The 21,496-nt window shown below is 32.9% G+C and overlaps 1 protein-coding gene across 1 annotated transcript in view; it reads right to left on the bottom strand.

Moving 5' to 3' along the window:
* Positions 1–21,496, bottom strand: part of LOC107456601 (cell adhesion molecule Dscam1) — a 33,859-nt gene that overhangs the window by 2,445 nt on the left and 9,918 nt on the right. The window contains exons 6-14 of the mRNA XM_087166498.1: positions 17,361–17,509; positions 16,433–16,564; positions 15,137–15,298; positions 14,221–14,291; positions 11,534–11,810; positions 10,093–10,191; positions 7,705–7,890; positions 5,562–5,735; positions 2,778–2,982 (exon numbers count right to left, since the gene is read on the bottom strand). Of these exons, the coding sequence (XP_087022624.1) occupies positions 2,778–2,982; positions 5,562–5,735; positions 7,705–7,890; positions 10,093–10,191; positions 11,534–11,810; positions 14,221–14,291; positions 15,137–15,298; positions 16,433–16,564; positions 17,361–17,509 (1,455 nt within the window). The remainder of the gene's footprint in view (positions 1–2,777; positions 2,983–5,561; positions 5,736–7,704; positions 7,891–10,092; positions 10,192–11,533; positions 11,811–14,220; positions 14,292–15,136; positions 15,299–16,432; positions 16,565–17,360; positions 17,510–21,496) is intronic.

Below are 21,496 nucleotides of genomic sequence, written 5' to 3'. Positions count from 1 at the left end.
GTTGCAAATAGTCGCAATTTTGATCCTCTGCAAACTGGATGGCTCCCTTGCTTTGATACCCCGATGACTTGGGAGTGATTACATCCGCTTACTGACCGCAACCAGCGATGCGGGAGCCGCGTCTTTACTATCAGTCCACTGCGGGACCCATGGCTGATGGAATCGAGAAGAAATTTCATCTCCACTGCCGGAACATCAAGAGGTCATAAACAGTCTTGGAGAAACAACTGTCAAAGAAAGCAGTGCTCGAGTACAGCATTCCAAACTCCATGGTGCCGGCTCATTTCTCGTCACTTGGTTTGACGAAATGGGTGTTCAAAAACTGGCCTTCTCTGAGGCCCGATCCTATAGAGCACCTTTGGGACGAATTAGAGAGCAGATTATGTTGCCAGCCAAATTCTCACTGTAAGCACAGATGTGTCCTATCAAAAACTGGTGGAAACGCTGCAGGCTGTCATCGATGCAAAAGGGGAAGCAATATTATATTAAGATGTGCCTCAGAACGCTCCATACCACGGAGGGTTGAACCCTCCGTGGTATGGATAACTTCCGGGTTGTCAGGATACTTTTGACAAAGATAGTGTATTAAAAGCATTGAATTCAGCAGAATAAATTGTTATAAGTGCTGACCCACTACTGCGTCAAACTCTCAGTTTCTTTTACCGCAAATAAACTACCACTCAGGACATGGTTCATAGAAGGAAAAAAATCGGATTATGGTTTAAGTTATGCACGGATAAAAAATCAGAATCTTATGATCGGATTTTCACTTACTATCTCAATCTTAACGGTTCGAGGAGGTGATCTAAAATATAATATAATTAGTTAGTGCAGACGATACTTTAAAATACTATATCAGACACAAAAACGTACTTTCTTCTGAATGAACGTGCTGTTTTTCTGACAGATTCAGATTTCTGACCCCCAAACTATAGTGGGTAGACAGAATATGGGGAATGTGGCCCCCATAGTTGGGTCGGGAGAGCGGTCTGAAGTTTACACCCCATAATGTTAATTTTACTTTTTACGTATTTTGCTATAAATCGAATGTTTCTTTTTAAGCGAATTGAAAAAATTTTCTCTCAATTTCCAAAAGATAACTTCTTGCAAAAAAATAATTTCTTTTTAATAATTATTGATTATTTTGCTTGATAACAGTTGAAAACTTTTGAATGATATGATATCCAAATTTTTCCATCATTTCAAAGAATGTAATTTTATATGACGAAATGCAAAAATTTCAACGAAATCGATCGAATAGTTTCTGAAAAATTGCCTTTGAAATAGCAGGCTATTTCAAAATTTGATTTGAAGACATTAAACATTAGGATTAATGTTTTCAAATCAACTTTTATCAAACAAATCCCCTCGAAACATTAGGATTCAGTCCTAGTAGACAAAAATTTGATAAATAGATCAAAAATTATTCAGGGTAATTAGTTTTTTCGCTTCTTTTTTTGCATAGGATAATTATAATAAGATAATTATAAAAATATAATTTGATAATTAATAAGATAAGAAGATAATTATAAAAATATAATTTGATAATGCATAAGATAATAAGATAATTATAATAAGATAATTATAATAAGATATTTTTGGGCATAAGATAATTCCTATTTAATTAAACGAACTCTAAATTTAGAAAACACGACAAATGCGTCTGTTATCAAGAAGTCGCTGAGTGGCTGGGTGGCGCAGTTGGTTTGTCGGCGGCCTTCTGAGCCCAAGGCTGCGGGTTCGATTCCCGGCCCAGACACCGGATTTTCGGGATGCAGAAAATCCTCAGCGGCCATGTCGTATGATTATGCGGCATGTAAAAGATCCCTGGAGTGCCTTATTGGCTCTTGGCACTTCCGGCAAAATTAAATTCCTAGTGCACTTTAGCATCCAAATAGAGTCTCGGTGCTGCCATCTAGTGTGGCAGAAGCTAGACGTCCAAATCAATATGACCAACGGTGTCTCACCCATTGTGGTGGTCCTGAAAGAGTGGATACCACCTCTGGAGAACGCACTAGGTTTGCTCATCGGCAAGACCGATTGTGCAGCTCATTGGAAATACAAGAACTCGCTGTATCATTCAATGCCGCACGTCGTTTGGCACTTGGGACATAAATTTAATTGTAATTTTTTTCCCATTCTTCTCCATCAGCTCATCTTGGTGCTCTGGAATCTTGTTTCATTCATAGAAATGCAGATTAATGTCATAAGTTCAACGTCTCTCCTCGATTCTGCTTGGAAATACACACGCCAAAGTAGTTCATTTTGGTTATCACGGTTACATCTTGTTTTATTTTTTCTCATTCATTTCTCTATTCTCAGTTGTTTAATTTTATTTTATTTTGAAACTGTCGTTGAACAGCCAACCCAATTTTTGAATTTACGACTAATCATGCTCAACTCCGTAGCCTTTTAATTTTGAACCCAATCCAGAAGACAAGGAACTCCTAGTTCGAGTATGGGGAGAAATTTGCCTTTATGGAGGACTTTTTGCTGGAATTATCCCTCATTTGCGTACAAGAAGTGGAAGACCACGAGAACTACCCGCGGTTAACTTGACGGAAAGGTGACTCTAACCCATGATCCGTCTACCACTGAGGATATTTTACGTCAGCATTGTGGCCGGTGCGAACCGCATGCTGAAAGCGTATCTATCGGCCCTCGCTGGGATTCGAACCCGGTTCATCTCGCTCTATCCCCTGAACCACCACGGCTCTTAGAAAGGCAGTTTGAAGTGAACAGTAACATCTGAGTGACTCACAGAAATGTGTACTTACGGAAGGCTAACTATGTGTGTTGCTAGTTTGTTGTCAATCATAAACTGACTGAACCTTGGATCACAGGGTGGTATGACGCTCCCATAATTCTGTAGAGTAGAATAATGACCCGATGAGGAGGAGGGTTGACTGCTGGGATGAGGAGGTCTAGGTGGAGCAGATGATCCTGGTACAGTGTACTGGAAGCCACGTGACTCAACACCTTCTGGAAAAACATTAAGAAATGATAAGATGCAGTCCCTGGACAAATTATTAGACGCATTATAAGAGTCTATGTGAAATCTTAATTATCAGGTGATACTCTATACAGCTTTATTGTTTTTACGCCACTGTTTTTGCACTTGTTTACGTAAGTGTGTCAGTGGGTTATATTGGGCGATATATAATATAAATTTGACGATAGGATAAATTAGACGATATATTATATCGATATAGAATATTTATTATATCAGGTATAACTTTATGGACGTCAGCTACATTGATTAGGCCTAATGTATCTACAATAATATGGCGTTCAGTATATTATAACAGCGGTTCTTAACCTGTGGGTCGCGACCCAAAATTGGGTCGCGCTGAGTCGAATCAAAAAAGTTAGTAAAACACCAAATAATAAGCAATACCAACACCTCCTAGAAGAAGTCATTGTGGCTTACTCAGCCTAGGCTTAATGAGGTACCTGGGTAACTCTATACCCTTAATCCTCGTTCGTACATAATAATTAAAAAAGGCACATGACTCAAAATTAGTTTAGCATATCAAGGTGCAAAATTAATATAAGAATAAAAGATACTTAGTAGTTAATGTTTAAAATAAAAAGGAAAATAAAAAAGTGAAAAAGAATTAACATAAGGGCCCTCTCTAAGAGGTAGAAAAATAGTTCCACAGGAGTGGCGGTTTTTAAGTCAAGGAATAAGTTAAAATGTCAATTATTTTCAAAAAGTTATAAATATATTTTAATTTGGTCAATAAAAATTATTAAAAACACTTGATTATTAATTAAATTTTCCTTGGATCGAAAAATACTTTTGTTTATCTTAATTATTAAAAAAATAAATAAAAAATTTGTAAGTTATAAAAAATCATCATCGTAGGATTGAAGATTTTTTAAAAATACGATCTAAAATAAAGCAACGAAAAAATTTAGACTTTTTTTTGGGTCGCGACATGAACATATTTCTCAAATTTGGGTCGCGGCTTAAAAAGGTTAAGAACCACTGTATTATAATACTTAGATCAAATTATGAGACCCGCTGTAGTTTTTTTTTTTAATATTTGCACGAGTTTATAGGCAATACTTTTGTATTTAAACATACATGTAATGGGTTTTTAGTCAGGAGATTTTTTCATATGCTTCCCATTTGTATTTATTTTAAACGTATTGCATTACAATGCTAACCCATTGATACACAAACGTAAACAAGTACAAACCGGTTTCAGTAGCGTTAAAACAATAAAGCTGTATAGTATCATCTGATAATTAAGGCTACTCAGGATAATAAGTAACTCAGGATTACGAAGTGAATAAGTAATCCTACAATAATTTTATTAAAACATTTCAAAATATCGATACCGAATTCAAGAAGTTTAAATGAATTCCTGTTTCTAAATTTAAATTTGTAGTGGAAGTGAAAACACAATTAAAATGAAAAGCTTCTATCGCGAGGGTATCTGTTACATTTTAGATTTTCATATTCATTAATTTTCATGACTGATTCCAAGAATTTTTCATGACTTACCGAAGTTACTATTTTCTCCGACAAAAACATAACAATTAATTTAATAATTCTCCTTTATCCACTCAATCATGCAGCAGCATTTTTTCCTTTTCTGCAGAATTTTTAGGACGTTTTTTCTTTCTTTTTTTCTGCAGAATTATACTCTAAAGATACTTTTCTTGATTATCAGTAAAGAAAGAAATGCTCCTGATTTTTGTGTTCTCATAAGGGAATAAAAAAATTCGCCAATGACTGGTTTGGTTCAGTTAGCATTTAAAATTGATAAAACAAAAAATAAATAAATAAATTCTGAAATCACAGGATTTTAAAATATAATTTACACTAGAAATGACGTTCTTTCGTTCATTATTTAAGAATACCATAATTTTTAAAGAACACCATAAGAAAATTTTATATTTTAATAAAATGTGACTAGGAGGGAGGATTTTGTAACACATTCAGATATTTAAAACACTGTGAAATTGAGGAGATAAATTCCACTTTAAAAATGAGATTTTTCAGCCATCCAAATCCATGACTTTCAATGATTTTTTTAAAAAAATAGTTAAAATCATGATAAATTTCGTTCAATACCGAAATCCATGACTTTCCAGGTGCGCAGATAGTCAGGATATAGAGTCCTTTCAAAGGTACGATAGATCACGGATCAGATCATATTATGCGGAAATGTTCCAAACATATATGTAATGGTTTTGCACTATATATATATATATATATATATATATATATATATATATATATATATATATATATATATATATATATATATATATATATATATATATATATATATATATATATATATATATATATATATAATAACTTATAGGGCCACATTGTGGGCCTCCTCTTAAGCCTATAAGTACCGGGTAATACAATGCGTGGCCCAGTTTGAATGTTATGGGTCAATAGTAAGGAGAGATATGGGGCCATGTTCTTCTAGATGTGGATAATTCCCAAACTGTTCTACCATTATGCTTTTGTGACACATCCTATTGATTAGTTTTCATTAATTTATTTTAGTACATCACAAATCTATAAGAATTACCTGTTCTGTTGGGAGCGTGAAGGGTGTTGAGTTTTCTGAGGCAACAGCAGGCAGCAATGGGGACAACGAAGATCGTTGTCATGGAAACAGCGACGGGGATAATGAAGGAAAGTTTCTGATAAAATGGCAAAGCAATATCTTCCTCTTCATACTGGAACATGGAGCTGCTGCCACCTTTATTTTTGAAACATTCTCTTATTATTTACTCAGAAACAAATCATTGTAAAATAATTAAATTGTATTTTCTTATTCCGGTTTCAACTGCATCAAAAATTATTTGCTGTGACACAAACTCTTGAAAATGGAAAATCTCTACAAGTTGTTCACAAGCATCTCATGTAATTCAAGTCATAGCCTTATATGTTGTGAAAATTCGATGGTCATAAGCATTAAAAAAATATTTGAATGTATCAAGTTAATAAGAAAAGGAAATATATAAATTTCTTTTCTATTTATTTATATATATATCTTATATACTCTATTTATTTATTTATATATATATATATATATATATATATATATATCTTATATACTCTATTTATTTATTTATATATATATATATATATATATATATATATATCTTATATACTCTATTTATTTATTTATATATATATATATATATATATATATATATATATATATATATATATATATATATATATATATATATATAAATAAATAAATAAATACAAGAAAACACTAAGAAAGTTAAGAAAAACAATAAGTTTCATCTGATTTTACATGTTATTTTTACTTTTTATGATCTATTTTATTTGCAGTTATTTTATAAAAAAAAAAATTTTTTTTAAGTGCTCCTCTCACTATTGTATTAATATATTTTGCTTTGGCTGTATTGATACAATATCAGAAAGCATTCTGCTTTGCGGATATAATCGTGTGGGCTGAAGAAAAGATTATATCTTTTTTTTCCGGCTTTTTTTCCGGTTTTATTAATTAACATTTCATTTATTTATTTATTTATTTTTTAAATAAAATGTTGTTTGTTATTTTTTTTACTTATTATTTCCCACCCCCCTTTTTTCATATGTCTATAATTTTTCTTTGTTTTATTCTTTCTTTTTGTTTTATTCTTCTTTATTCTTCTTTTCGAAAAGAATTCAGGACTGTTACACATGACACTACATTAGAAACATCCTAACATTGAAGTTTTTCTCCAAAAACACTGTTTTACATATTATTTTTTTAAAAAAGGAAAATTGTCATAATACATTGAACGCTCGCTTCTACAATATCCGATAGAACAATAATGGCCCCGACGAACTTGCATATGAATTAATGTTACCCTCCTCTCACAATTACGATATTCTCTGAAGCAATAAACATCTTTAAAAACGATTTTTTTCCAAGTTTCAACCCTATTTTCTCCATTTATAATTGGTTTTCAAATTATATAAAAAATGTTATTTTATCATCCATTGCCTTTTTTTAAGAAAAAGAGAAGACTCACTGCTGACCACCCCAAGAGCTTCCTTTCTCAGAATTGCATCCCTTATCTCTTAAGAAGTCATACATGTAACATTCCTGTCTGATTTCGTTTCCTTCATGTTAAAAGCTGATCATGAGTCGCAAATGACCACACGCATCACATTAACACGTAAAAGAGAATTTTTTCCATAGAGAGTGGGTGGAGTCACCATTCACAAATGAAAATCATTTTCGTGCTTTGGATTCAATGGATACTTTGTTGGTTGACTTAACAGTAAAAAAAAAATGAATAAACAAACAAAAATATCGGATTATTTTCAATAAAAACGATTTTCAGATATATTTACGATCTTATTTTCTGAATTTATTTCAATTGTTTTTAATATTTAACCATAATTTAGACTCTGAAAATTAATTCTTTATATCATATATAAATATATTTATAGTTAATACATATATAACATGAATGTTAAAAAAATCTTATTGTTTCATCATAGTTTGTACGTCCTTGATATAACAATATATTTCTCTACACTGCACCAATATATTTATTGGGTCCCCAAAATATTGATGTGCCGAGGTTTTACTGCATTTCCCTTGAATTATAAAAATATTTTTGAAATTAGTAAAAAAAAACATTCAATTTTTCTTTTAATATATGTCGTCCGAAATTGCAATTTATTAGGAATCGACTTACTTTCTTGGTGTGTTCTGAAAGTGAGAACGTCGGAAGGTCCACTGTCTCCATTGGCATTTCGAGCTGTCACGTAGAGTTTGTACTGACCACCAGAAATCAAACCACCCACCTTGTATTCTGTTTGATTGGGAGTGAGAGGAATTTTAATCCAATGACCATTACCTTCACGGATGTGCATCATGTATTCTGTTGGAGAAAAAACACTTCTTACATACATACAATTTTCTGCAAATCGTCTCTTTAACACTAAACATGCCAACACTTAGTATATACCTATTTCTATCATAGCCGGTCGCCAGACTTGGTTTCTTAATTGAATGTATAGAACAGTGATTCTCAGCCTTTTTTTTGTGGCGGCACACTTTTAACGATTTCGAAATTTGACGGCACACAATGAAAAAAATTAGTTTAAGAATTGTTTACTAACCTATAATGAACTGTGTTAAATAGTTTTTGATAATAATTTTGAACGTGAAATAAAATAATATGTACTACAAAAGTACATTTATTAAGAGATTAATTATTTTTTTCGACTAATTTTTTTTTGCTAGTTATTAATTATTAAATTGTTTTCTATAGTTATTAACTGTTATTTTTTGTGATTTCTTGTTAACTAGTTTTTTTTTTGCTAATTATCAAACTGTTAGCTTATTTTTTCGTTAGTTATCCTTTGTTAATTAGCTTTTATAACTATTAATTGCATAGCTTACTTTAATGATTAGCTTTTATTTCCGTTTGAAAGTTAATATTTAGCTTTATTTCTTTTGTTAATTAATAATTTTAATAGTCATTAAATTTTCTACTTATTTCATTATTTTTTAAAATTGCCAAAAACAATTTAAACGCTTCCTTCTTATTTTCACTTATTTTAAGATTGTCAGAGACAAGACAATCGCCGACAAAATATTCACGCGGTTAAAGCCTGGAAAAAATTATATATCCTTATATATATATATATATATATATATATATATATATATATATATATATATATATATATATATATATATATATATATATATATATATATATATATATATATATATATATATATATATATATATATATATATATATATATATATATATATATATATATATATATATACATATATATATATATATATATATATATATATATATATATATATATACACTTTTCTTTAATTTAGACTTTACTCGTAAAAAAAAAGTATTATAATTTTTTTTTTGTATCATTTCTAATATTAGGCGGCACATTTTAAGAATTTGGCGGCACACAAAAGTGCCGCGGCACAGTGGTTGAGAATCACTGGTATAGAATATGGATGTTAGGAAGGAAACAACTAAAACTTTATAACAATGAAACGAAATTGTATAATGTCAATTTTTATCTATTACAAACATAATTATAAAACAAAATAAGAATTCTTAATTTATTGCTCAACGCATTTTTTACAAATTCAGGGTGTTTCCATTGTATATTTTCCGCAAACATATTTCTTCTCATTATTCTTTTAATTATAAGAATGTATAAAAATTATAATTCTTATAATTAATATTATTTCTTCTTAGAACGTGTGCTGACTGGATTGTTTCGACATTTTTCTGGGTAAAAACTAACAGTTAGTTAGAAATGAAGCAAAGCTATCAAAACAAAATATAAGCTGCTTGCCAAAACATTTAATTTTTGTCAAGCAGCTCTTAACTTTGTAAACATTTAATTTTGCAACATTTACAACATTTAATTTTGTACTTTGCAACATTTAATTTTGTAAACATTTAATTGTTTTCAATTAATGCAAATGTTCTTAAACGGTCATTTGAATGGTTATGGTATGTTTAGTGTTAACAACAATTATGGAGTATAAGCCTCGGTCGACCTAACTGAATTCTTTTTATGTATCGTATTTTCCAGTACTATACATCTCCACGCAAATAACTCCAACTAAAAACTGAACACAAAAAATAAGACCATTTTTTTAATTGATCTCACTGTGCTACTTCTTATTATTGCTTATATTAACCTGATTTTTGTATGATTCTTACAGCCTGACTAAGGAAAAAAAACTGCTCCATTCTTATAATCTGGACTGTTACGTGCGGGGATAGTCTGGTTGGTAGGGTGTTGGACTCGCGTTCGTGAAAACGGGAGTTTGAATCCTGCCGGACAAAGAATCCCTTTGTATTAAATGGTGACTGGTGCATATTAAATCGGTTGGGGTCACAAAGTCCTCCCAGCATTTCAAAAGCGTTTTAATATTTCTCACGCCGATCCGGAAAAGAAGTGAAACAGTCATTTTTTATTCTTCTACTCTTTTAAAATGAAAAACTTATTGACTGTTCAATTGCCAGGAAAAAGTGAGTTCAAATTATCAGATGTATGACGATATAGTTATCGTATACTTACGAGTTGGAGGAGCTGTTGTTTTCGTCGATTCTTCAATGGTGAGTGTTATCACTGTTTGTTCAGTAAAAAGGAGGCTGACTGTGGGAACTTGCGGAGATTCTGAAATAAAAGAGAATGACATTTTTTTTCTCCTGGACAATAGGAATTTAGTCAAGGCAATCTTAATAGAAAAATGTGATTGGAAAAATCTCAAAGGCATAGTTTTGAGCAGTGACACAGTTTTAATGTATATTTGAGGGGTGGTAATCTGCTCGACTTTTTGTCCAAGTCCACGATTCTAAAAGGAGACGAGGGTTTTTACTCTTGCGAAGTGACCAACGGCGTTGGTGATGGATTGAGAAAAATTATTAGTATCGAAGTACAAGGTAATAACATTTCTTGGTCGAGATTTATTTGGAAGCATGCTGGCATTATTTGGATGCAAGCGTACATTTATTTGGAATACATTGCTGCAATTGAATAATTTTATACACAATGGAAATAATAAATAAGTGCACTATCTGCCCAAAAGTTATCCAGGTTGTTTGTGGTGGTGAAAGCATTATGGTGTGGGGGTCTGTTATTTCCTGTGGTTGGAACTCTTGAGTTGTGTATGTGGACAAAACTGCACTCTAATGACAATATTTCGGTCCATTTCTTTTCCATTTACCCATCGAGGCTTGCACAGACGTTGTTTGACGAAATGGGCGTTCCTCTCCGATCTTAAATCCCATAGATCACCTTTGAGACGAATTAGAGCGTAGATGACGTAGCCATTACACTTCAGCTGTGATGGATGTCAATTTCTATCCAAAAATGGTGGAAAGTCTTCCCAGACTAGTGCAGGCTGTTATCAATGCAAAAGAGGGACCAACATCATATTAATATGTGCCTCAGGACGCTATAAGTCCATAACACTGAGTGTAACGATACTTAATTGTATATCGTTCGTTCACCAGGAGTTGGCGCTTGGCTCCTCGGACGTGGAGTTCATTTCAGCGCGGGAGAGAAACTTCTCCGTTCTTGAAATTGAGACAACCCTTAATGCGCGACAAACACAAACAGTGAATTCTTCTTCTGTCGTTTACTTCGCTTTATCATCCGCTATTATACCTTTTCTATCTCATTAAATATATTTTAAATTTAAAAACTGCTGTTTTCCCAGCAAAATGTCTCAAAAATGGCATCAAAAGAGAGAAATATCATAAAAAAGGTAGAGCGAAATATTTAATGTTAAAAAAGTGCCCATGAAGATTGCGAAATAAATATTTTTGCCATACGATAGCCAAATAGCAACCTTGTTCAGGATTGTTGACATCCTTCTCCCAAAAATATAGAAATAGTATCGTCGCATACCACGTGATGAAGACGGAGCCAAGTGAGGGTGAACGAGCTCTATTAACGAGGAAAATAACTAAAGTATTTGTTATCTCTGTCACTAACATAAATGAACGAAAGTTACCAATATAGGATGTCTTGACGAGAACTTGTTCAGAGGGTGGTCCAATGCCTGCTCTTGTCATGGCCTGTACAACGACCGTGTAACTGGAAGATTCCTGAAGACCTTGTATGTGGTACTCCCTGGTGAGAGAGGCCTCGAGACCAGGGTTGGAGAGAGATAAGGCAACAGGTAATACCTTGTAGGTGAATGGGTGGGAGCGGGTTGCACCATGAGACACTTTCTTGTAGCCGATGGAGAAACCAGTGAGGTCACCATTCCATTTGTCCACTGGGGGAGCCTAGAATAAAATCATTCCATCTTTGTAAGCATTTTTCAATCTCAGATAATAAAAACCGTCTTAAGAGATTCTCTTTCATTACTCATTTAAAGTGTAGAGGGAAAAAAAAGAGTTCAGACAAAGCCATGAAGTTTCCAGAAACTGAAAAGGAAATTTTAAAATATGCAAATATGATGATAACGCAACGGAGAAGTTTTCTTCGAATAATTTGTTTGCATTTTGAAATATTTTTTTTCAGCAATTGAAACTTCATGACAAACTGCTGAACTTTCCTTCTTTCGAATTTTAAATTAGTAATGAAAGAGATTTTGAAGACGAAAATTTTCTTCCGGGAAGAACCTTTCATGGTAAATTCTTTTTCCACTAAATAATCAACTCGATGAGTAATAAACTTGATAGAATAATAAACTTGATAATAAATAAAATAATGAGTAATAAAATAATAAACTTGATAGAAAAGGGAATTTCATTTTAACTTGGCATAAACAATGAAGTATCAAATGCAGAAAAAATGTTTTCAAAATGCAAATAAATGATGATTCAGGATTACGCAGGGAGGAATCGTTATCCCCTCAACAATTTATCTGCATTTCAATATTTTAGAAACATGTTTTTAGCATTTGATATTTTAGTATTTACTTTGGGTATACTTAAAATTACTTTTTATGTATGGGGTAATTCACTATTTAATGAAACTATTTCATAAAAAATAATTTATCCATAAGAGAATGAAATGATGTTGGAGAAACTTAAACATTTTGCATGCATGCATTATCTATGTGACTTCCCTTGGTCACACAGACAACATCTAGGTGTTAGTCCAATTCATTCTGAAACATTTGAGCTGTCACCAGCGCAAGCGAATTCTTCAAAAAAATTTTATTCGAATTTCGCATCCGGCTTGCACTGACCACAGTGTTGACGTAAAATATTGACGTCAGGCTTACAGAAGGAAGTTTTCGTGGTCTTCCTCTCCATGTGATGCAAATGCTGTTTAACTCCACCAAAAAAAGAGTCCTATACGAAGGCAAGTTTCTTCCAATACTTGATCCAGGAGTTTCCTTGTCTTCTGGATTGGGTTCAAAATGACAAGACTACGGAGTTGAACACTAACAGTCGTAAGCCCCCCAAAAAAATGGGTCGGCTGTTCAACGATGGTTATGAAATAAAATAAAATTGGTTTGATTGTTACGATTTGATTGTTTTGGTTGAAATTGATAGTAACGCTGGCGAAACCACTTTGATAAGAGAATGATAATTATTAAATTCTAATGCGCCCAATGCACGGGACTCGCTATTTTCATTCATGAACTCGCGCATGCACGGGATTCCGCTTCACTGTGCCTAACAAAAAGAAAAAGGAGCTAGAAGTTTGAGCATGGCTGAAACTACAACTCATTTTATCTAAGTATTGCAGGTAGGCACTTTATTTATTTTGCAGTAGAGCTGCCCAATGGGCTATTGGCGACTATGTAGGAAACATCCCTGAGGAAGATCCGAAGACATGACACCACAATTTTTGTATTCTGCGGAGGGGAGGGCTCCCCTGCTTTGATAGCCCGACTGCCTGAGCTCGAAGTCGAGCACTTTTCGGTAGAACAGTTTAAGGAAGACCCATATCACACGTCCCCGGTCCCTACGTAGGCTGATCAAAGTGGTCACCCACCCCTTTACTGACCGCAGCCAGTGATGATGACTTCGTACTGGGAACCATGTTTTTATGATGATTCCACTGCGAGGCAACTAAGTATTGTAATAAAAAGATTCTGATAACGGATTAAGTAGGCTGACAAAAATATTTTTCTTTTTTTTTTTCCAAATGAATGTCTATCCTTAATCTATGCTTACAGATTGCCTGCAATATTTTACAGAGCAATAAGTAGTCAATTCTCAAACAAAATATTATGATAGTTATTGGGGGGGGGAGGAAACATTGCTTTCCTTGAGAAATTTTTAGGGCAATTTCTGACGTCTTTTAAAGTGTATGTTAATAGTTCACGCATACTGCCAAGCTAATTTAAAGAGGGGCAACTACCTAGAAATCAAAATTTAAAAAAATGCTTCATGCGTCCTATAAAGCAACACAATTTCTATAAGGTTAACACTAGAATGTTGTTTTATAGGAAGTAAAAGATACTCTATTTCTATATTCCTGCACCGCAATTCTCTAGTCTTGCTTTATAGGAGGTACAAAGCAGCGGTGTTTCTATAAAGCAACACTCCAGTGTTGGTTTATGAAAAGGAAGGGAAAAAACTACGCTATTTCAGTCTGGTTTTTCAATTTCATTTGTTTTACTTTTTTATTGTTATTATTTATTTACTTATTTTCTACTTATATTTAACAGAAGAAAAAAAACTATCCTTTTTGCTGTCCTTTGCAGAGTGTGAAGAATAAATCGAAAGAACTTACTTTCCAAGAAATGAGGAAACCAGAAGAATCTTTACTTTTGACATGCACATTTTGAGGGGCAGCCTCCGGTTCTGAAAGAATTATAAAATACTATTCTGAAGAACTTTATTCAATGAAAAGTTTAGATTTATTCCGCATACCGCATTTATAGGATATATTCAGTGTACTCTCAGCAACAAAAATAATTAAATTAATTAATTAATAAAATAAATTTCCGTACTCACAATTAAACATATATATATATATACCCCGTTTTGGAGCAATGTGATTTTTGTACTTAACCTTGATCGTCTTCCTGAGTTTTGACTAAAATATATTCATATATAAATACAAAATGTTTTATTATTTAGTTACATAAAGTTTTTATTATATATTACATAAAGTTTTTATTATATATTACATAAAGTTTTTATTATATAATTTTCATACAACATGTAGTCGGATCCCGATTTAGCAAATTCATAGGGACCGAAAATATTATTCTCTAAATCGAGGATAATTCGTAATATCGGAGACAAAATTAAAATAAAAATTGACTATCCTCATTGAATATTCGAACATGTCTAATAAGCAAATACACAAAATGAATGGAAATTTTAAATTTGTAATTCTTGAACTTAAAATGCAGCGAATAATGACGTGCTGATGCATTTAAAATTTTAAAGCATTTCGTGATTCAGGTTTTGTTATTTCTTAGTTTAAAAAGTTCTTTTGCTCGACGTCCTGAAGAGAAGAAAATGACATCTTGACTGCATTAGGTAAGTTTTCACTGTTTCCCAAGCATCAGAAAAAAGTTTTCACTGCAGATCATCGGCTTCTGTGTCGATATTCATCATTTCCTATACATCTACTTCATTAACTTTATCTTTAAATCGCGAAATTGGGTAAATAGGAGTGTAATGAAGGAGATACGAACCTTCCTCACGCGTGGTTGCGTGTATCATGGAGGAGGCACCGCTGGCTCCCACTTCATTCACTGCCAGCAACTGGAAACTGTAGGTGGTAGATGGACGAAAGTCCCGGATCACCACTGAATTCTGAGAGTCCGGCACTTTCGTCTCCGTAGGTTTCCCTTTAGCTATGAAGGAAGAAAAAAAGATTTTGTGAAGATGTTTTTAAAGAGATTCACAAATCGTCGCTTTGAAACTAAACCGTGGTAACTCAAAAAAAGCAAGTTTTTCAGGAGAGCGATTTCTAACTTTCCGCGCTAATGCTAATCGCGTCAATGCGATAACGATTTATCGGATCTCTAAATTAATTTTATGGAACTATGAAGATAACACGTTGTTTCTCTAATAGGGTGATTTTTTTTTACACAAAATGACCCAAATATCTCATTTTTCGATTTTTTTTTTGTGTTACTACGGTTTAGTTTCAAAGAAACGAAATGTTTCTACAGGGTTGCCAGTCAAATCTGAAGAAAGAAAAAATTTCCCTTTACATATATTAAGAAGAAAAACACAATCACTGTGCTCTTTCATAGGCTATATTGGGCTAACTATACTAGTTATAATTGCAGAAATAACTTTGAGAAATCAGAAACAGCTGAACATACTTAAAACACATAATGCTATACTAAATGAACTAGTTTAATATAGCGTTCCGCAGTGGACAGATCGTTAAGATACGGTTCCCAGCAGATCTTCGAACTCAAGCATCACTGACTGTAGTCAGTGTGAGGGTGGGTGACTACTTGGATCAGTCTTCGTAGGGACCGAGGGTGTGCGGTATGAGTCCTCGTGAAACTGTTCTACCGTAAAGTGCTCGACTTCGCGAGCAGGTCGTCGAGCTACCGAAGCAAGGGTGCTATCTCCTTTGCAGAGGATCAAAATTGTGATGGCATGTCTACGGATTATCCTCAGGGATGTTTCCCCGTTGCCTGTAGCCCAATAAGCAGCTCCAGTGGGACGTAAATGACCTACACTACAACAAGTTCAAGAAAGCTGAAATATCATCCTTAATATCCCATAGATTGCACTTTAAGTGGGTACCCTTTTTTTAAAAGACGAAAATGAGAAACAAAATTCCCTGTATTTTCCCAGTTTCAAAAAAAAAAAAATCTAAATTTACTGCTAATTTAGGTGATTTTTTAAATTACCTGTATTTTCTAGGTTCTCCCGATTCTCCCTGTAGAGTGGCAACCCTGTCCTAGTATAAGATCTTTTTTTCAATAAATTTATGTCATATTTTTATACGAAAAATAAAAACTCACAGTCTTTCAGTTTATAGCGAATAATGTAATATTTCAAAGGACTGTTTCCATTGTAGGGTTGTTTCCATCTCAGTCTCATACTTTTGCACCAAACTTCAAGAACCTGAAAATCCAAGGGAGTGCTTGGTATCTCTGCAAATAAATGTTCATTGTGTAAGCATTGTATATATATATTGTTTGTCTGCGGTAAGAACTCCCCCCGCCACAAACTCTGAGGCTGCCTGCTGCTATGGAAACAAGAATTGTGCATTTCAGGGAGGGTAGCTTCTCTTCACTCTCGTTATACCTCGTTACTGTAGTCACCGCCACGAATCCAGACGAATGGAGCTAGGGAAGTTCTTACTTTACATAAACTATACCCGTTACAGGAAAGATAAGAAAAAAGGATTTGAATAATATCATCGACTAAACATTTTTTGCACCTGATATCTTTGCATATAAAATCGTCTGACGGATGGTATTAGCCTTTTTAAAGATTTAGCCTCTGTAACTTCGAGGCCGGGAGAGCCTGATTAGCAAGCCGCTGAACTCTTGTTCGAATCCAGCCGGCCGAAGACTCCCCGTGTAATGAAGTGTGACTGGTGTACGTTAAATCTGTCAGGTCACAAAGTCTCTCATGATCCCATAACGAATTATACCCCTGGGGGTACTGAATTGGAGGTGGATCGTTTTCTGAATTCAGGTCAAAATTACAATCTGCGGATGAAGGAATGGATGTATGAATGGGTTCGCCCCATAAAGGGGTGCGACGTATGAGTGTGGCAAAAGTCAAATTCTTTGACACAGATGGCGCCACTGGAAAACAAGAGCAATCGCACCCCTTGCCAACGACAACAACAGTTGTAAACTTCATTTATAAATTGCTTTTAAAATAATTAGTGCTGAAGTTCCATATAATAACCCATGTATTAAGTGAAATCATACTGACCTACAACCCTTAATCTGAGGGTTGCTTGACTCTGTCCATATGTATTTCTGGCTGTACATATGTATAAACCGGTATCTTCAGCTGCCGTATTTTGAATGATTACCATAGAACTGCTATTTTCAACCGATGCGTCTTCTTGAATTCTTATTCTGAAAAAGAAAAAAAAAACACAAATTAGCACTCCTTATTTTTCGCGCAGATGTTTTCATAGAAATAGTTTTTTTCAGGGTGCGTGGCCCTAATTTTTCCGCAAAAATAAGCCCCTTTTAAGTACATTTCAAGAGCTCAAACAGTATTTTTAAGCACTATATACCTTAACAAAATGCTAAATAATTTTCGAAGACTTCAAATGAGCATGATAAAATAACTAGTTTCTGACAAAAAAAAAACTCTTCTCTTGATTATATTATAGCCACCATAATAAGATATATAGGTGCCCACTAGGTAACGATAAGAGAGTGCAATTCTGGCATTTCTCAGGGCTAAAGAGAATAGAAGGGCTGGTTCACTCCTTTGAAGTAGTTCTCGCCGCGCCAATCCTCAGATTTTCTCTAGTGACGTCACTTTGGCGCAAAGCTCGCACTTATACTTCTAGAAGGGAGCGTTCAGCCTTAATAGCTCTAACTAATATTGGATCATTTCTTTTTGCAAGATATTCTAAGACATTTGTTATTTTCTATAATGACTTTCCTCAGTTTTTGCAGTGAATTTACAAGAATTTTAAAACTATTATCGAAATGCCAGTTTGCGTGATTGCAACTTGCAAAAATTCTGATACAAAAACAAAAGGAAAAAATATAATTTTCCTCGTGTTCCCTAAAGTAAATGAACAGCTATGTAAAGAATGGATTCCGAAATGACACAGTTAATATAAAACAGCAATACGTTTATTCTGTCGTTAAGAATTTTTCTAAAAATTCATTATCTAAATAGAAACAGCCTCGTTACTTCAAAAAGAAAGGCAGTGAAAAGAATTAAAAAATGGATAAAGTCAAAGAAATTTAAAATGTAAATAAAAAGTATAAATAAAATATATAGTATATAGTTGAAATTCTCCTAATTTCATAAAATATTTTTCAACGTAGTTATTCTAAATATTTATTATTTTTTTAAAATATTATTTTCCCTTCAATTTAAATAGCTATAAATTATATCATCGTAAATTTAAATGTCTATAAACAATCGTAAAATTTCTAATGTCATTATGAACCTAAATTATTATTTTGTTTCCGTAATTACCGTTTAAGGTTGATGTTTCCTAATGATTAAGTATGAACAAATTGCTATTAACGACATATTTTAAAATCAGGGATTCTAAATTTAACTCAACTTATCGTTATAAAAGAATATGTAGATGAAATAAGTGTCGATATATGCTTTCATTTTTCTTAATAATTAAAGTTAAAACTGAACTTTTTAAAATAAAGTATTTATAGTGTCATTTTCGCCAACTAGTAAAACATTTTTATAAGTTTAAAATGGTATTTTTTTAAATATAATAACCAAGAAAGCTTTTTTGAACTATGTTTATGAACGGAAATAATGTGTTAATTACGTAAAGTTTGAAAGCTAATAACCAGAAAAAGTCTAACTTATTTTCACAAAGAGAAAGATGCAAAGTTATCATAATATCTTTGCTTGCGATCTCCGAGATCTGTGGACACAGTGACGTCATGAGGAGGGAAATCGTAGCTTCAGCTCTAAGAGCGGAGTGAACTAGCCCTTTTATTCTCTTTAGCCCTGGGCATTTCTGAGGTCAATGGGAAATAGACCCAAGTGCCCGCCATTAACCAAAAAAAAATATTCATTAGAACTGCATTGATGAAATTTTTGAATGCATTTTAGCAATAATGCTCACCATAAAATAATCTAAATATTAGAAAAATGAGACACTATTTAATAAAACTAAAGAGAAGTTGAGAAGAAGATTTAAAAAAAACTTAAGAGGAGAGATCGCAAATCTTGAGTAAATAAAAAAAGAGTTATTAGATGAAGAAAAGTTATTCAACCGTAGAATTTTGTTTTTCATTCCACTTTCTGATAAGAAACTATTTCAACTCAATCAGTTTTTTTTTCCATGGTGAGGGTATATAATGGTTCAAAATTGCTTCATGTGAAAAAGTCTGAGTGTTTATATGAGACCCTTTAACTGGTGCTAGATGAGAGGGCATATAAAAAAAGCTCAGAATGAGTCACACATACAATAAGAGCGCATTAGGGGGAATTATGCTCACCTTCTCCCTAATCTCAAATGCTAAAATGGATTCGAGATTAGGGGGGAAACAGGAATTTATTTTAAACTCGGTGGTTTTGACCGGATATCAAGATTGCCACAGAAAAAAATGAACAAAATAGTTGCTTTTAGTAGCCTGAAACCATAATAGGTAGGTACTTTATTGACGTCACACTATAACCTGCACAATGGGCTATTGGCGACGGTCAGGGGAACATCCCTAAAGATGATCCGAAGACATGAAATCGCAATTTTGATCCTCTGCAAAGGGGATGGCACCCCCACGACTTGCGCGCGAAGTCGAGCTTTTTACGTCAGAACAGCAGTTTAACGAGAACCGATACCGCACACCCTTGATTACTACGCACGCTGATCAAAGTGGTCACCCACCCGTTTGCTGATAGCAACCAGTGATGCTTGACTTTGGTTTTCTACAGGGAACCGTGTCAAGGACTCTAAAACTATGAAAATATAAATATGAGCAAAAAATTAATCGGAAATATGTCTAAAAGTTTGGTAATAACTTTTTCCCCATTTCGTCAAGTGGGTGGCAAATATAATAATTTTTATATAAACGTTAGTGTTCTAGCACTAAATTTATATATTGAAAAATATATTTTCAGAATATTAATTACTTTCAATTACTAGAATTCATTCAAAAAAATACTTTTTCTAAAAAATTTTCCCTTTTATCACCAATTGATTTAGCATATATAAATATATATACATATGAAAGCGGAAAATATACTTGATTAAAATTTACATCACCTTTAAAGAATTTTAAGAGTAATAAAAGTCGTTTAGTTTCGCAAAAATAGGCGCTCAAGACTTTAAAATATAAAACGCAAAAAGGCCACAAAACTAGAAAAACTGCAGTAGCAGAGAGTGAAACAGAAAATGAAAAGATAAATAGTTGTGAAGTTATAACAGATTTAGAAAGTATGAATCATAAAGAATGAAATAATTTGATTCAAACTAGTTTCGTATGGCGTCACTAATTATAAATGGGACACGTGTCCCCTTCCTCAATAATTTTTCATGTCTAAGAATTTTTTAGTTTCTTTTTAAAAACTCTAAAAAGCTGATTTAATGAAAAGGGAAAATGTTAATAAAATCATTCTATCTACATATAATGCAGGAAAAAAATTTTATGATTATTAATTTTATGTAAGTAGCTTATAAAAAAACAGTTTATTGATTTTTTATCAAAAAAATTCGTAGTAATTTGAACTCAACTATTCCACTATACTTAATTAAATTATGAACTATAGAAGTTTAGTTAGTTAACTATATTTAGTTAAATTTATGCTAAATATAACTTTTTTTAAATTGTAACTCTAGGATCAAATATTGAGAGAAATTTTGCTTTCGTGGAGGACATTTTGATAGGACTAATCAGCATTTGCCGTTACATGGAGAGGAAAACCACGAAAACCACCAACGGTTAGCGCGGCTGCCAGTGAACTCTAACCCCGTCTGTGCATTTTTGTGTCAAATCGAATGAGATCAAAGCAAAGTCGATAAGACGAAAAGCTCATAAGTTTTTGTGTATAAAAAGTATATTTTTGTACACCTCTGATATTGTTACGCATGCAAAACTATTGAACCTTATGTATTTTTTAATGCTGATTTGCATGAGGGCCAATAGTTATAAAAGTTTTAAAAAAGTTAAGTTTAAAAGAAAGTTAAAAAAAGTTTAATACACCATCGACACAATTTTTTTTTAATTCTTCCTTAATTATGCGTCTAGACAAGTGAAGCAACGCTTATTCTGTTTTACTGTAAATCCAATAAAATAAAAACTAATTCAATAGAACCTTCAAAGTTATTGGGGTATTACGCGTAAAAAAGAACAACTGAAAAATGATATTAGAATTTGTTCTAACTATTGATCCATCGATTT

Source organism: Parasteatoda tepidariorum, chromosome 6 (genome assembly GCF_982258835.1).
Source record: "Parasteatoda tepidariorum strain Cologne lab strain chromosome 6, Ptep-v5.0, whole genome shotgun sequence".
NCBI lineage: Eukaryota > Metazoa > Arthropoda > Arachnida > Araneae > Theridiidae > Parasteatoda > Parasteatoda tepidariorum.
The sequence above is the reverse complement of the archived record's forward strand: the minus strand, read 5'-3'. Positions and strand labels throughout refer to the sequence as shown.